Here is an 18,830-nt window from a genome sequence, read left to right on the forward strand (position 1 = left end):
ACTTGTATTTCAATAGGAATCATAAAAGAGTATTTTTTGCTTCACTAAATATAGATTTTTGCTTACAGTGATTATTCCTAAAGGAATTAATTTTAAATAGTTGCAAAAGCACTTTAAGTTGTCAGACATCTGTAAATTATTTATTATTTATCATTAAACAGTTTATTAACTACGTTTAATTTCTTTCCAATATTAAAATGAACATAGAGGATAAAGAGAAATCTTACACTTCGATGTCGATTCACACTAACTAGAAAACTCCTTTAACTAAACTATAATCTAAATTGCACAATCAGTTAGCTCCATTAGGATGCAGTCAAGCAAAACAATATAATCAATCAATTTGCCATTACCAGAGCAGCTATACTGCTTCAGAGTCACTAATGGCTTTACCTTGCAAATGGCAAATAGTTTACCTTTTCCTTTTCCAAAGGTTGAGGAAGAGGTGGTACACAGAAGAAAGGGATTTAGGAAGACCACCTCCAAAATACAAAAGGAAGAAGAAAGTCACAATTAATAGTTTATTCTCTACAAGACAGGTCATGGTGCAAATACTCTGGTAATAACAGATTGACAGCACCTAGTACTGCTGACTCCTAGAGAGTAAGAAAAGTAACACTTTACAGAATTTTAAAAAGGAAAGGTCCAAGAGAAAAAAATATTCTATTTTTTAAAATAATATTTTAAAAACAGTATGTACCTTACCGCAGTATTTATTTTATGTATCAGGTTCCAAATTTAATACATTAATCTTTACAATTAGTATTTATACTGCAGTAATTTTCAAGGCCACTATCTCATCAGCTCCCCACTGAGCAGCTCTCATTTCATTTCAAAAAACCCCACCTTAACACTAAATCTTAAGTAGACCCTAGCAGGACTTGCTTCATTCCTATCTAATTACATTTCCATTTAAAGTGGTTAGATTTCTAAGCAAGCCATTTCCAAAAGATGAAAATTTATTTTCTTCTCTATAAAGATCATGACTAACAAAAAGGGAAATTACAAAAAGAACACAAATAAGAACAATGTTCTTTACATTAACTGAAGTAAATTGAATAAATAAAAGCTCTGAATTCTCTGAATAAAATCCAGCACTAGACCAGGGAAGGTCTGTCTTTTTCCTCTGGGGAGAGGAGGGCTGGATAGAGGAAAGCAGACACAGGAAAAATGAAAGGTAAGACAAAGGTAAATCTGCTTTGGAAAACTGTAGTTACAGATATACAGAAGTATGTTTGGCCATAGTACAGCAACTGTTCTTGTTAAACAAGATCATCTACTATCATACATAGAAGTTAAGACAGTATTTTATCACCTTTACACATTCTGATTTTTTTTTTTTTCTTTGGAATACAAAACAAAAAACTGCTGAAATAAATTATTCAAGCAGCAGAACAATAACCTTCAGGTTTTGCTTTTTAGTATTAGAAAAGTATTTTCCAATTGTCAACATTAACAATTTCAAATATTTGGTTACCTGAGGTCTTATCACAAAAGGATTTTATGTTACAAATTAATAACAGTGTCTCAACAGAAATTTACCAATTGCTACTCTCTGAATCTTCAGTAAGAGATTATTTGTATGTACCTGATTTCTTGCCTAAAAGGGCTTTTAAAAAGAGAGCATAAAACAAAGTGAGAAAAGGACTTCACTCCGTTGCATAATACACGGCTCAGTCAAAGTTTAAACTCATTGTTACATGCAGACAGCTATTAATCTAATTCCTTTTTCTTAATCCTACAAAGCTTATAAACATCCAAAGGAAGAGCATGACAAGACATGTAGGGAGAAGTGACTGAAGGAAATTCTAGATGTAGGTAAAGATAAAATGTGAATGAAGTCTAGTTTCTGCTTGTTTTATTTAAAGCAAGCTGTTTGACCTGAAATTTCCTCCTTGTAATTTGAGCCCACTAACTAGTCTGCATCTCTCAGCTGTGGGCTAGGATTGTATGTCACTTCCAAATGCCAAACATTATTTCTTGCAACTCCAAAAAACAACTGAAATTTCTTAAAACTGTCTCCTCCATTCCAAGAAAAAACAGGAGTGTGAATAAATATACTTAGCAATAGGAGCTGTTGGTCAGAGAGGTAAGGAGATGAGTCTTGCACATCACCCCTCTATGAGCATAAAATCTTCAATGTTGTGTGATTCATAAAAAACAGTTCTGTTTCTGTTCGATGAAAAACATTTCTTTTTTTGCACTACAAAATGTTAGCCTCTAGCCAAGGAACTGGATGGGATGACTAAAACATCTAAATTTTGTTCTTATCTAGCTTGTCATTAAACATAATTGAAATGTGAAACTGCAGTATCGAATCAGAGCTACACTGTGTGAACTGAGTCATAAACATGGACAAATGTTTTATCACTGAAGGTTGTTATACTGAGCACTCTGCAAGAATCCCAGTTCATGTTTTTCAAGATGCATTAGAGTTCTTGGCAAGATCTTTTTTAAATAGAATGATAATCAGGAAACCACTTATGTAGAGTTCCCAATCTTATTCCTCATTTGAAAACCATTTTCTGCTTCACAAAAAATATTTTTATAACAATGCCAGTTGGACATATCACTACCTTAGCATACAAAAAACTTGCTGTCTCCCTAAGACCGTTTATATAAACTTGTCTTCTTTTATGTTACTGTTCATTATGACTACTCAGATATAATCAGGAAATCTTAATTTTACACAAAAATTCTGAGCTTGACCTCCTTCTACAAGACACATATAGTTAACATTCCAATAAAGAGATATTTATAATTTCTACCAGTGGAGGTTGACTTTTTGCCCTCCTATCCTTACTAAGATACAGCCAGAGGCAAAACTTCTTCAGAAAATAATCAGGCACTTCTCTGCTACTTGTCTTACTGCTGGCTGCATCAATCCCACATGGAGCAAGTTTTGGTTAGAGATTTTCAAGGAAGCATTACTGTGTGGTACAGCTTTATTTGAGAATTCATTCCTAAGAAGCCAATGTTAAAAAATACCCATGCAAGAGTTTAAGCTAGGAAGCAGCGACCATTCTACTTAGATGAACAAGGCTTAGTGTATCTACCATATGATTTCTCCTCACTTCTTGGTATTATTCTTTCCAAAAGGCTTACTTTCCTTAACAGAAAGAATACACACTATGTCTCAAGTTCTTGCCGTAATACTCATCTGAAGTCATACTTTTATTAGACATTAAGTAAGTTTTATTAGCAAGCTGATTAGCAGGTGTGTTGTACAGCATTCATCCAAAAGCAAGCCCTGGGATTTCATAACAAAGACTTTTAGAGTAACCACACCCAGGATTTAATCCTGCTATAGAACTCATACAGTATTTCTTTCCTAATGAGATAAAATTAAGAAAATTGTTACTGTTTGACTATGTCTTCTCACTGGTGCTCACGACCTGAAAGAATACTAGTCTTCTCCGTAGCTCAAGAATATTCTCTTGGCATCCCTAGGAGATTTAGGCTATTCTCAAGAAGTACTGATCCCCCAAAGTTGATAGATCTTGCACAAACTCTTGCTTTCTGTTTTAAATAGCAAATTAATCTCTCTCTACTATCCTTCAAATTAGTTAAGCCTATGACACTTTCCTTTCCCCACTGGAATTTCAATGGCAGAAGATTGTTGCTCCCTCCCCTTGGACTTCCCGATTTGGCTAGTCTTCCTTACCTAAGCCCCTACATAGTTCATAGTTGCAGACACTTCCCTGGACATGCCAACCATCCTTCAGCATCCTGCTAGCTAATTATTTACAGTAAAAAACACAGTTCAAGCAGCTCTCTGCTCATGAAATAAACTACTGACACTACCCAGTTTTTAATTAAATAGATATATAGTTATCATAGTAAATTGTGGCAGAATCTTCAGGCTAAAATAGCCCACCCCGGTAATAAAAACATAAGGATTTGTGCATTTGGTCACCTAGAACATAGATATGTTAACAAGTTATCCCAAAAACTGAAGTAACATATCAAAGGCACACTCAGTCTTTTGGCAGAATGTATGGTTAGTTTTTATGAAAGCTCAATCACACGGGGCTTTTCATTTAGTGATCTCATAGCTTCATTCCCATGAACCACATGGAATCAAATCAGTGTATTAGCTCTGTATTAGGCCTAGTGACCATACCCAGAGCCAGCAGAAAAATTAGATTTCACAGGAAAACACAAGTGTAGATAAAGGAACATATCCTCATTTAAAAGGATAAAAATTGTGACCATTTAAAACGGTAAAAAAAAAAATTGAAAAAACAACCCACCCCAAAACCAACAGCAGTCACTCCCCTTGCTTCTCCCCTCACTCTAAATAACCACACATTCTTCCTTACTATCTAGCTACAATGGGCACACATTTTATTGAAATGGTTTCGCTGTTGGCTTGCTTGTCCTGACAGCAAGGGCAGGAAGCTAATTTCTGAGTATTCTGCCACTGCCTTTTTGGATCTTTTCAAACTTCAGCTTTGTTATTAATAATTCTGCCCTCTATCATCCAAGGATAGCCGCATTTGAGCTACACAGCTAGTAGATGGTACTCTGGATAAATTTAAGCTTTGTATTCTTGTGAGGAACTGAAAAAGAGACTGCAAAGCAAATGACATAACACACTTAAGTTTCAAGTGCAGAGGCAAGACTTTGTAGGTGGAAGCTGTGAGCAACTCAAGTCTTCCTGTTTCAGTCACAAAAAGTGATGCCATACATACTTCATCCCTGTGCTACCGCATGTACGTGGATGCATCTCAAACAAAGTTGAGGATTCTATTGTGAAAGTATATTGAAAATTGTATACCCTAATCCACAGCGATACCAGCTTTGTCCCTAGATAAATGCTATGTACATCAAATTTATTCCTCCTTTCAGGTTGCACAGGAAGAGTTTTTACACACAACAGTGCTATGATTCATTTTCTGAATAAGGATCACTTGCTTAAGAACAGCACCTTTGTCACTAGCATTCCAGAATTGTGTCTCTTTTACTCCTTTTAAAAAAAACAAAACCATAAAAACTGATGCATGGCTTGAACTGTGTAAACTGACTTCACCAGCACATTGCCATGGAAGTATCTTCTACTTCTATTACTATACTGAGAAATCAATCAACAACAGAAGAGAAAAATTTAGTATTCTATGTGTGGTCCATCAACTCATAACTTAACAAAATTCCACTTACTTTAAGCTTTGTGCTACTTAGCAATAATTAAATCCAGTGTATTCCTTACCACAGCATCAAGACCATTATTGTAACATTTTAAAATAAGAATTCCAATATAACTTAACATATAGTTAAGTCTGGGAAGACAGGGGACTAGATTGCACAGGCTGAAGTATACCAGGACAATGTCAATTTATGAAAAATTAGTTCCCAAGGAGGTCTCAAAATCTGCCAAGTATTTCCTCTACAAAAGGAAAAGCAGAGTTTTATTTACCACAAATTAGATCAACATTTACATGCACAGAGACCTGCCTAAGCCACAATAAAGAGTAGTCATCGCTTTCAAACCTAAATCCCAAGAAATCTAAAGCAGACAATTTGACAAAATTTTACTTGAAGCTCAGGCTGAGTATGGCTTCTGGGCTTTTTTTTTTGCAGTAGTAGTGGGGTTTTGGGGGTTTTTGTTTTATTTTGTCGTTTTGAAGAGTTTTTTTGTAGTTTCCATGGTTATTTTACATGCTAAGAGAATAGAGGCAGCAATGGAAACTTGTACTCAGGTCTTAGCATTATTATTTTAATAAATAATGATCTAAGGCTGTAATGTTTCGAATAAAAGTATATATATGTATATCTGAGATTACATAGTTTGTATTATCAACAATTAATGAGACACTGACACTAATAGTGCAGCACAGGTAGAAAGTCCTTTCACCAATGGAAGTACTTTATCACAAAGGTATCTACAGGCTTGCTGAAGAACCAAAAGCTACTGGCACAGCAAGTTCCCCCAAGAGCTTATCTACCACACATCTCCTTCCTTCCAACCACAAATAACATTACTTGGTCCAAGAAAAGACTGTTTCTTCTTAGAAGCTTCAAGTCAGCCTAGACAGAAGACAGAACTCATTCACTTACTCTGTTTGACACCCAAAGTACCCAAAAGCCACATGTTAAGCATGTCACAGTAAAAACAGATGTACTACCACGTACCCATTTATAATTAAATGGAAGTTCACTCTCACAACAAAATTTTGAGGTAAGAGGCTGGTCAGACCATAACACTGGAAGTTGCTTTGAATTTTAAGTCTTACGTTTCCAGATTTTTCATTACATTTTCGAAGTGCAACTGACAACTGCACACATCTCAAATGTAAGTCATCTATCTCAAGCTGCAATTGCACTAGTAGCTGAGATGACCTAATCTAAGTGGCATTCTTCAGCCAAGAAAGACAGATCTTGCTCTTCCATCCCACAGTTCCACAAATGGATCTTACGTGGTAGCTTGAAACTTCTGCTGACACAGAAAGTTACAAGTTTTTGAGAAGCAATTTGGAGTACCAAGTTGATTTTCTTGTGGTTTAGTGAGTTTAGGCTGTTGAGAGTTCTAGGGGTATAGCTGGAGAGAAGAAACTCTTCCTTTCAGCTGATAAGCTCCAAGCTTTGCTCATACAGAATCAGGTTTAAACTCTGAACTTTTACTAGGGAAAAGGTAAGTAGGCCTCACCTGAAATATATGCTACAAAGTAGGATTAATACACATACCAGGAAAGATTTGGTATTTCTAAGGCTCAGAGTGGAGCCTGACATTCAATCTACATTACAGACTGCTTTGCTTAAATAATATGAACTATTTCTGTCTGCACCGTTTAAGAATATGCTTTAAGAACAGCACTTTTCCTTCTTAAGCACAGAGAACATACAGTGCTGCTCAGGACAGATTCATCTTAGCACTTCTATTTCTCTAACCATGTTTTCACAATCATCAACATCGGATTTGTGCAATGCTAGATTACATATGTCTGACCCAGAATAGTAATGAGCACAGACATGAAATGGTGTTCCACTCACAGGCATGTGTGGTGGTTTGCACTGGTCTTACAATTTTATGCCTACTTTAAGCAGGCTTCATGTTTAATCTGTCATAAATCTTATTGATACAAAGCTCCCCCCACAGTGCTCTTTGAAACAGATATTAAACAGCAAAGCAAGTTTACACTAGATCAGCACTTTATGCCATAGAGCTGTGGAATATTCAATGTCATTTTAGGAGTTCTAAAGCCTGAGTTACTGTATCATAGAACAATGACCTTCAGCTAGTCAGGATTACAACCAAGAGTTAGTTTGTTCTGCATTTTTGCTGATCTTCTCTTTTTTTACTTCCTGCAATTGATTCTCCATACTACATTTGCCTTAGCAGTTGTTCACTACAGACTATTTACATGGTGCATAATGAATTACATAAAGGGGAACATACAGGTTAAATTTTCTAAGGGAAGCTATTTTTAACCCAGACTGGTTCTCCCCATTCAGTTCAACATACAAGCCTACAAACAGCTGCAGCCAGAGAACCAATGGGTCTGCCTGTGAGCAAAACCACAGTTTGGCTGTGCTTATAATAACTATTTAATAACTATTAAAGCTGAAGACTGAAGCTCGTTTTAATACATTAACTGTAGCTGACAGAATTTTAGCAATGTGAGCTGACCACACAGGCAATAAAATATAATCTGGTTCAGCATTTCTAAACCTCTAAGGAGAATTTTCAGCATCCATGAGATAAGAAGAAAAAACAAAGGGTGAGACCTAAAGCTCACTTCTCACAATTCTTTATGGCTCACAATGTGTGGCTTAAATAATTGGAGCAAGGTGAAAACCAGAGGTGAGAAGCTGCCTTTATGTATATAGAATGCTTTGAAGCAGTAGTAACCCATATCCACCTTCCAAGCAAAAGCCAAACAAAGGTAAACATATAAATAGCTTTAAAGCCTTCTAGTCTTCTTTTACATAAAAAAAAAATTGAAAGTTTTAGCACCTGAAATACATAGAAGAAAAAAGCCAGATGATAAGTTTCAGATACTATAATCCTCAGGGACCTTAGCTACTTTATTTTGCCAACTATGCTTTGCCCATCTCTCCCAAAGCATTTTTTGGTGTAAGACCAAGTGCTAGTTATATATATAAAAAAATAAATTGCAAAGAAATAACATTCACATACCAAGAAATGCACAAAAATATTGAGAACTACTTTTCCTCCTGTTTTGGTACAAGAACATACAGTGTAATTTGCAACAGAGGCAAAAGAAAAATTACTGCAGAGCTGAATTTAAAGAACCTGCCTTTAAATGTGAGAAAAAAAATAATGTTTACCTGTTGCTTCTGGTATGCAGTGTTTGGGTTAATTTTGGACTCCAAAAGAAGAGAGCCTAGAAAAACAAAACAAAACACTTATTTACATGTGTACTAAAATTTCTATCTCAGCATGAATTTTCTGATCACCTATATTCTACAGTTTTATTTAATTTTGCCCTCACAGATACTGTTCACATTGTACAGAACATGTGTTTGAGGACTGGACTTCTAACCTCTTTCTTATTCTGAGTAATGACTTCCATGGAAAATTTTTTAGCAATTATAAAGTCTGCAAAAAATAAGCACACAAAAAGCATCACAATTGCACTTCATAGTTGTTTGGGGTTTTTTTTTTACGAAGTCTGCTAATTTTGTGGTATTTACTCTTAAAGTTTAGCTAATATCTAAAAACTAATGCTTAGAGCGGCATCCACTGTGACTGCCAATACAAAAAAACTTCAGATATTATAAGCTTTGAAATAATGGTTTCACAGCACCTTATACTGATTTAAGATATAGAACAACAATTTTATTCTCATGTCTGTGTTTTACTCTCCTTTTCTTTACATAAGCATTAGTGTTAATACAGGTCACATTTAAATGGTTCAGAGTGTTGATCTAGGTAAAAGTAACCCTTCAAACTGCTTTTATTTTTGGTGCAGTCACTCACCTCACCCACCCTGTTTCTCAGTTGCAGAAATACCAGTGCATAAGGGACTATTTACAGCCATGACTTAAATTTACGTATCTGCAGAGCTTCACTCAACATACATGAAGAAGTACTGATAAATTAACTTGCATAGTTGTTCTTGTAATTATGACATAAGGCTATAAGCACCCCTTAAACAGGCACTTCTCCAGTCATTTACCTGCTTGAATTTATTCTTTAAGAAAGTCCAAACTTTAAAGAAAGTCTCAACTTCTAAGTTTCACTGCTATAGCCCTAAGGCAGTCTTGTATTACCAAACTATTTATCAAGTACCCTCACAAAATTTACATTGAAGAAAAATTAAAATGCTTCAACCACTTCAAATATGGAAGTCTGAGAACTTGAAGACAAGGGAAAAAAAGTGACATGGAATTGAAAATTGTACTTCCATCTCTCACAGTAGAATTAACAATTACTAGCTAGTTTTTCACTATCTGAAGAGTATAGCAATTATAAAATCCACAGCAAAAAATATCCCAAACCTATGCTTGTTTACTAAGTACCACTATCCTCAATCTCATAGGTTGCATTTACACAAAATACCCAAACTTCTTTGCTGAAGAACTGCTACTGACTGATAGAACATCACAAAAGCACAGAATATTTTGAGTTGGAAGTGACCTTTAAAGGTCATCCATTTCCTGCCTGGATGCAGTCCTGTGCAATGTGCTCTAGGCGATCCTGCTTTAGCTGGGAGTTGGACTAGATGATCTCTATCAATCCCTACCAATTCTGACAATTCTGTGATTCAACCCCCTTGCAATAAGCATAGACATCTTCAACTATATCAGGTTGCTCAGAGACCCACTCAGCCTGAGCCTAAATGTTTCCAAGTTTGGGGCATCTACCACCTCTCTGGACTACCTGTTCCAGTGTCTCACCGCCCTCACTGTAAAAAATTCTTCCTAATATCTAGTCTAAATCTACCCTCTTTCAGTTTAAAACCATTATCTCCTGTCCTATCACAACAGGCCCTACTAAAAAGACTGTCCCCATCTTTCTTTTAAGCCTTCTTTAAATACTCAAAGTCTGCAGGTAGGGCTCCCTGGAGCCTTTTCTTCTCCAGGCTGAACAACCTCAACTCTCTCAGCCTGTCCCCATAGGAGAAGTGCTCCAGACCTTTGATAATTTTTTTTGTGGCCCTCCTCTGGACACATTCCAACAGCCCATGTCCTTCTTGTGCTGGGGACAGAACTGGACACAATACTGCTGGCGGGGTCTTGTGGAGAATGGAATAGAGAGGGAAAATCACCTCCCTTGACCTGCTGGCCACACTTTTTTTGATGCAGCCCAAGAGACAGCTGGCTTTCTGAGCTGTGAGTGCACATTGCCAACTCCAGTCCAGCTTTTCATCAACCAACACCCTCAAGTCTTTCTCCACAGCGCTGCTTCAAATCCCTTCACCCCATAGCCTGTATCGATACCAGGTGTTGCCCCAACCCATGTGCACGACCTTGCACTTGCCCTTGTTGAACTTGATGAGGGTCACAAGGGCCCACTTCTCAAGCTCATCCAGGTCCCTCTGAACCACACTCTGTTCCTCAGGCATGTAAATCACACCACTCAGCTTGGTGTTCATGGAATCACAGAATTGTCAGAGTTGGAAGGGACCTCTAGAGATCATTCAATTCAACTCCCCTGCTAAAGCAACACTGCCTAGAGCACATTACTCAGGACTGCATCCAGGCAGATTTTGAGTACCTCTAGAGAAGGAGACTCCACAACCTCCCTAAGCAGTCTGTTCCAGTGCTTTGTCACCCTTACCATAAAGAAATTTTTCCTCATATTTAAATGGAACTACCCATGATCCAGCTTGTGCCCGTTGCCCCTTGTCCCATCACTGGGAACTACTGAAAACAGTCTGGCTCCATCGTCCTTGCACCATCCCTTTAGATACTTATAGGTATTAGTAAGGTCTCCCCTCAGCCTTCTCTTCTCCAGGCTAAAGAGTCCCAGCTCTCTCAGCCTTTCCTCATAAGGGTGATGCTCCAATCCCCCAAGCATCTTTGTTGCCCTCCACTCGACTCGCTAGCAGTTCCCTGCCTCTTTTGAACTGGGGAGCCCAGAACTGCACACAGTATTCCACATGTGGCCTCACCAGGGCAGAATAGAGGAGAATGACCTCTATCAACCTAGTGGCCACACTCTTCCCTACATATCCCACAATTCCATTGGCCTTCTTGGCAGCAAGGGCACATTGCTGGCTCATGGATAATTTACTATCTCCCAGGAATCCCAGATCCTTCTCCTTGGAACTGCTTTCCAGCAGGTCCACCCCTAACCTCTATTGGTGCATGGGGTTCTTACTCCCCAGGTGCAGGACCCTACACTTCCTCTTGTTGAACCTCACTACATTCCTCCCTGCTCAGCTCTCTAGCCTGTCCAGGAGGTCATGCTGGATGGCAGCACAGCCCTCTGGAGTGTCAGCCACCCCTCCCAGTTTGGTATCATCAGTGAGCTTGCTGAGGATACACTCTGTCCCCTCATCCAGGTCACTGATGAATATGTTGAACAAGACCAGACCAAATATGGATGCCTGGGTGACACCACTGGTTACAGGCCTCCAACTCGACCCTGCTCCATTAATAACAACCCTCTGAGCTCTGTCACACAGCCAGCTCTCAATCTATCTCACTGTCCACTCATCTAGCCCACACTCCCTCAGTACCGTAATGAGGATGTTATGGGAGACAGTGTCAAAAGCCTCATTGAAGTCAAGGCAGATGACATCTGCTGCTCTCCCCTCATCCAGACAACCAGTTATGTCACACAGGCTAGCAGATTTGTCAAGCATGATTTACCCTTGGTAAATCCATGTTGACCACTCCAAACAACTTCCTGTTCTTCAACATGTTTAGAGATGACATCTGTAAAGAGTTGCTCCATCACTTCACCAAGGACAGAGGTGAGACTAACCAGCCTGTAGTACCCTGGGTCCTCCTTCTTGCTCTTTTTGAAGACTGGAGTGATAGTGGCCTTCCTCCAGCCCTCAGGCATCTCCCCTGTTCTCCATGACTTTTCAAAGATGATGGACAGTGGCCCAGCAATAACATCTGCCAGCTCTCAGCATTCATTGGTGCATCCCATCAGGGCCCATGGACTTATGGATGTCTAGTTTGGCCAGCTGGTCTCTAACCCAATCCTCCCCCACTGAGGGTAAGTCTTCCTCTCTCCAGACCCTCTCCCTTGCCTCCAGGGTCTAGGATTTATGAGGGACAGCTTTAGCAGTGAAGACTGAAGCAAAGAAGGCATTCAGTAACTCTGTCTTCTCTGTGTCTTCCACCACTAGGGCACCAACCTCATTTATCAGTGGGCCTACATTTTCTCTAGTCTTCCTGTTGTCTGCAAATTTGCTAAAGGTGGCCACGATCTCACTATGTCATTAATGAAGATGTTAGGTTGGGGGACCACAGGGAAGAGAGACTGAAGAATCAGATCACAGAACTTCACTTGCTGAGTGGTGTATCAATAAAGAATAAAATAAATGTCAGAACAGTTTGCTGTCTGATAAGAAAGGCTATTACTTCATGCATTTAGAAGTTTTACCATTGGATTTTAATATTCTTTAGCTTACTATGCATGTGATAAGATACCATTTGTTTTTTTTTTAACAAAGTAACTTACCTGTGATGGCTGCTTCTTCCTAATTTCTATGTCTGTTGTTCTACAAGGAATAGCCTTCACTAATGATATAGGCTTGAGAAGCTATCACCCTGTTTTAAACTGCTCTTGAAGTAAGAGCTGTTTACAAACTAAGGTATAATCTAACTACAAAACTGAATAGCCCTCAAGGGAAAACAAGACAACAAAAAAAGCAATCTCCCCCCAGAACCACATATACTACTCCTTTTTTCAAAAGGTTTTCAGTTTTTTAACCTGTATCAGCTCAGTTAACAAGGAAGCTTATTTGCCTGTGACAGCACAACTAAAGAAAAAAACCCAACACACCACACACTATAGAGGAGGTCAAAGAAGGAAAACATGTAAGATCAAAATTACTGATGAGTCAAACACACTGTGATACTTAGGCCTCGAGCTCTGAATTTTGGGTTTGCCCAGTGAACATCTAAAACCAGCATTCCCTCTTCTATTATGATCATCAGTGATACGCAATGCTTCACTTCAATCTTACTTTCAGTTTCAAAGCCTCAGCTGTAACTACATGAAGTTTTAGAAAATTATTTTGTGTTATTGATTTGGTTAACCATCTTCTAGAAAGTCTTTGCTGTCTGTATTTAATAGCAGCAAATGTGAACTAGAATCTTCTAAGAATTAAAAGCAATTCATGATTTCAACATATTTTAACTGCTGAACACAGATCTGCAGAAGTGGAAATGAGCAGATTATCATACAATACTTGAACACCACGTTTGACAAAATACTTTTCAAAAAAATAATCTTGAAGGCAACTGAATGCAGACATTTCATCTTCCAGCCTCGAACTGGACACTAGAGAATGACCTCTTTACTAAGACTTACCACAAAAGAACATTTCTTTTTCTCTACTAAACCTAACACTGGCAGAAAAGACAAAACAAGCCATATAAGGCTTGACTTGTTTCTTATTACCACATGATTGAACTTACTCCTCACCATTCCAAATAGTAACTAGGAAAATGTGAATTTGGAGATAGACACTGAAGCATAAACTGGGCGCTATCAGTTTTAACTACCCCAGATCCATTCCTCTGGATAATATGATGCTCCATTTAGGTAATCTGTTTCCTAAAAGGGGTAGAACAACTCAAAATCAATTACCATTCTACCAGTTAATTCAGTGACTTTTTTTCATATGGTAACTTTTACCGGATTTGTATGATGCAGTCTTAGGCCTCTGTAACTTGCTTCTGGGAAACAGGCATCATATGTCTGTAACAAATATATTCTTTACAAAAAACTTACAGACATCTAACATGCTGCAGATAAAGTTCTCTGTTCAAAGCCTGTATCAGGATTGATTCCTAAATATAAGTTCAATATGCTTACTCTTGTATTTGTCATAAACAATAATTTTCTATGTAGATTTTTTTCTCTTGATATTACCCTAGAATATGTTAAGAATATCCAGCTTACTTTATAAAAACACACCAAAAAAAATTTTAATCTTCATTGACCTAATGACTCTATTCAAAGTTAGGTAAGGGCTGAAAACCCACCTTAATACAAACTATGGTTTTAATAAAACCCTCAAAATAATGCAGATCTAGTTATTTTCTAAATTATAGCCTTGAATGAATTTGTAAAGGTAACTGCAAAATACTGGTGCCAGAAAGTAACATCTGAAACTACCTATAAAGAAGAAAACATTAATTTGAAGAATTCTGTTATTTGCCACTGTAATGCAATATAGCACAGCTGGGTTTTTTTGTTAGTACTACATCACCATCCTGTGCTGTGAAATAAATGCACGTACAGGGAAAAACGTGCTCAAGAGATTACATACAGATACACAGTGCTATTTTCAAAGATACTGAGAGAACATCCCAATGCAAATCCCATAGTCTTAAACAACAAATCTGCAGACTTGTTTACTTATCCACATATGCAGGAGACCTGCTGATAAGGAATACTGCCTCTCCCAAACTGTTAAGTGGATCCTTCCTCAGAAAAAAAAAAAAGGCACACTATCACTCATTAATCCTCATCAGTATAAACATGTTTATATTTAAAATTTCAATGCAAAAGCTGATTTTTTTGCAGGATGTGCACTGAGGTTTAACTTCTGCAACCAGTTCAGCTGTTTCTAAATCACAGAAATCAATCCACAGAAACTTAGGAAGCAACTCAAACTGAGGTTCAAGGATGCATTCTGCATTCACAAGTGACTGGCTTCTCAGTCTAACATATTGCTTAAGAGTCCAACCCAAACACTAAGGATAGGGCAGATCCAGGTAAGTACAAAACCGGAGTTTTTTCTGTATTGCTTTTCTAGAAATAAATAAAATTAATCCCTCTAGCTCGAGAAAGGTAAAGAAAACAAGCCAAATTTTGGCTAAGCCTTCTGCCAGTATTATGGGGTTACTAATACTTAGTCTAAAGAAACAGAGCAGATGTGGATGCCTACCTTGTGTCAGAAGTCATTAACATACAGATTGCAGAAGTGGCAAATTACAACTTCTGAATAAAAAGTTACTAGATAGCACCTAAAAGTCGCAAATATGGCTTCCAATGGGGGTTCACTCTGGCCTGTCAAAGAGTTTAGCTACAGGAATAGCAAACTTTAATTAAAAGGTTAACCCTTCAAATTAACCCACGTTAGTTGAACAGAAAGGTTCACTTTACAGGTCACTTCAGTCATCTGGGCTCAAAACAAAACCAAAAAGTGATCTGATATCATTCAGTGACAATCCAGAAGCACATAGCCATTTTAAGAATGAGGCAGGGCACAGCAGCCTCAACCACCATGTTAGAAACACGTAATAAATCAAAGGCTTCTGATTATACACAGAAAGTGTGGAAGGTGTTTATTGTTGCTCTACTGCAATTCAAGTAGAACACACTGCAACTAGGAATCACAGAAAAACTTTCCAACGTTCCAAGAAAGGAGTTAATAGTTGTTTACGTGTAAAAAAGGAACACAATTCCCACCTTCAAAGTATAATATATGTGATCTGAAAGCAGTTAATGATTTATTTTCTGCTGTAACAGATCACTCCAAATGATTCCTAAAGTTCAATGCCTGGGAGCTTTAACAACATCTCAGATAGCAACACATTTATCTGCTCTAAATTATTTTAAAATGGTGCTAAAAAAAACACAAACCCAAGAAAATGACCACTCCTATAGATAAAAAAAAACCCAACCTGCACTCTTACTTGGTTCATATTACTCTAATTCCAGATGACAGCTTACCTTGGACTTGGCATACCGCTTGTAGCTCCCTTATCTGCACACTGACCGTGCCATAAAATCTCAACCACTTGTAAAGCAGCCACAGAGCTACATCAAGCCACAGCCGAAGAGTTGAAAGACTGAACTATGTGCTAGCCCACATGACGAGTCGAACGAACTCTGCTGCTCCTCTAGCGAGTCTGCTCCTTCCCTCTGTGCAGGCGAACTGGCCCTTTAACAGGAGTGGGAATTTCCCATACAAAAAGCTAACATTCCCTACCCCTCCCCCACTAAGGAAACGAAGCCCTCAACTTGAGGCAGATCCCGAGGCTCTCTCTCAGTAAGCTTCCTGGACTAAGTCCGTAAGAACATGCCTGCGTGCACAGGGTGATTCTCAGCCCAAATGCTAGGAAAAACTGGTTTAGAACACGAGGAAGGTAGAAGTTTCATTGTGGTAAGAGGAGGAGCTGACAAAGAAAGACAATACGAGAACGCTGTGGAAACATAGAGGCAAATGATGTATAGGTTAAGTTCCCAATACTGTGTCTTTGATAACTCAACAAAAAAAAATAATATTAAAAATCACAGTAAACTACTTCACTTAATTAAAAAGCATGAAAGGGAAAACACAAATTGCATACTACCTAAAACACCAAGCCTGTCTTGATATTTTCCAAACCATTTGCTCACATGTAAAAATGATGGCATTAGCCTTCAAATTAGCACACAGACAATTGACACTGGAAGTAAACAAAATATGAATTGAGTTTTATGAGGTGTTTGTACAAGCAAGTTAGAAAACCTAGCCTATTAATAGACTACACATCTAGCCAGGACTGATACTACCTACTAAAATAAGAACTTATGCGTATTAAGTGCAGCTAGCAAGTTTGAGCCAGTTCTGCTATAATCAGAGTATCTTAGCTATACAACACAAAGTAATAAGTTCACCTTTGTTTTGGGATTATTTATATCAATTTGTATTTTCCTAATTACAGATATTCCTTTACAATAAATAAGGGGACAACAGCAGTCCAATTCAGGTTCTCATCATTCTTAAGCATACATATCCCACTGAAAGTCAATAAAGGGATTTTAGTTTGAATGGGTTATGAACTGCAGTTCTTTTGTTTTTATTTCTAAAAAGAACTTTTTAAAAAGTCAGGAAATTGCTTTGTGTATCGAAGACATGATACTTTTAAAACATAAACACTGCAGCCATGTAGACGACCAGGATTGTATCTACAGCAAAATATACTGTAAAGATTAGCCTAAAAATTTAGTGGCAAGTCTTCTGACTTCCCTTCCTCATATTTAAATTAAACTAAGTCTATTTCCATTTTGAATGCCTTCTCTCAAACTATGCAGTTGACCAAACTATAAATGCATCTTCTTCAGTGTAAAATAGATAGAACCAAGTATTAATTTTAACTTTTAAAATTACAATCACGAACGTACAAAACTTAAGAGATTCATGCATATCTGAAGCTCAATTAAAAAAATTATTCTCAGATGAAAATTTGATTCCTCCATATCACTATATGACCCTTCTTATAGAGATTATTGTACAGTTTGTGAGAACTTTCTCAAACAGTAAGAATTAATGATTCTCAAGTAGCTTTTCTTCCTACTTGCCACAATGAAAAAGCCAACCAGAGAAAATCACAAGGTCTTTTGACAGTCACAAGCTACAATTAGATCTACAAGTCACTGGAAATGGCAGCTATATATCTAATGACGTAATAAGTCATGCACTGACAGACTTTACTAGCAAAATGGCAAGTGCTAGGTACTGCAATGTACACATTTTAAAATCTACTCTAATCATAGTAGTCATGGACTCACTTAACCAATAATCAAGACTAGCCCAAACGTAGCTGGAGGGGCAGATACTACTACTACTCAACGTATACTATTGTCCTGTGTTTGAAAACGTGAAGGAAGTTGACAACACATCATTTTAAATTTATTTACAGGAAGATCCAGAATTGCTAAAGGACTGAGAACTACCATTCCATTAAAGAAAAAAGGCAACTCTGAAAATGCTGTTCTGCCCACTGCATCGTCTTTACTACTGTAACAATTGTACTTCAATAACTGTTGATAGCTTTTAGAATGTCTTGCATAATTCTTGTTGCCAAAGAAAAGAAAGGGAGCAAATAAAAGAATGTTAGCCATTTGATAACTTTAAAAACTTATACTAAGAAAAATTATCTGTTTTGAACAAGTCTTTTCACCAGAGGATCGTTTCCAGAAACATCTCAGGAAGGATAGATCACAATGAACAGTTTTGAAACTGAACTGCATTGGGAATATAGTAACAGATCACCAGATACCCACACCCATGTAAGATTTACAATACCTGAACGTATTTTGTATGCAACACGGTATATTCACTATGTATCAAGTGCCTACTATGTTTGACTTGACGGCAACCTTCCATTTCTTTCACTTGGCCTAGCACGAATTAGCTATCGTTAGTCCCTACTTGCTTTTAGGAATAATATTTGAGTTATGCAGCAAAACGTCTAGGCAACAGACACAAAGCTAAGCTCAGTTCCTTTTCTGGGTAGGATGAGGAAAGACTGTACCTTCAGACATACACACTTACCATCACTCTCTGCCCTGACTAGCAGGGACATGCCCTTCAGTCTCTCCACGTAGCAAGAGGACACATGCCCTGTGCCTCGATCATCCCACTGGCGGTCCTCGTTTAGCGTGTAAACCTTCACCCTCCGCCGGGTGTCAGTCATCCTGCCGCCTGCCACACCACAGCCACCACTCTGGTTTGCAATTGCTGGAGAAGCAGAAGGCTGGTCGAGGACTAGGCCCCCCTCAAAGGAGGGGAGCGGGAAAGAAGGTAGCAGCCCCACAAGGACACGACAAGCGAGCTCTTCTTACTCTTCAGTGCTCCAACGGGACCTCATTATCGAGGGTAAGAGAGGATGAGGGGGCGCAGAGGAAGAGGAGAAACAAGAAAAGAGGTGAAGATGTCAAAGGGGAGCTCCTCCAGGCAGAG

The 18,830-nt window shown here is 38.1% G+C and overlaps 1 protein-coding gene across 2 annotated transcripts in view; it reads right to left on the minus strand.

Annotated features, from left to right (window-relative positions):
• SMEK1 (SMEK homolog 1, suppressor of mek1 (Dictyostelium)) overlaps positions 1-18,564 on the minus strand; it is a 45,975-nt gene extending 27,411 nt beyond the window's left edge. For both annotated transcript variants that reach the window (XM_010003713.1, XM_010003712.1), the window contains exons 1-2: positions 18,423-18,564; positions 8,290-8,345 (exon numbers count right to left, since the gene is read on the minus strand). In XM_010003713.1, the coding sequence (XP_010002015.1) occupies positions 8,290-8,345; positions 18,423-18,564 (198 nt within the window). The remainder of the gene's footprint in view (positions 1-8,289; positions 8,346-18,422) is intronic.
• Between the last annotated feature and the right edge of the window lie 266 nt (positions 18,565-18,830).

This window comes from Chaetura pelagica, unplaced genomic scaffold, assembly GCF_000747805.2.
Source record: "Chaetura pelagica isolate M959 unplaced genomic scaffold, ChaPel_1.0 scaffold48, whole genome shotgun sequence".
Lineage (NCBI taxonomy): Eukaryota > Metazoa > Chordata > Aves > Apodiformes > Apodidae > Chaetura > Chaetura pelagica.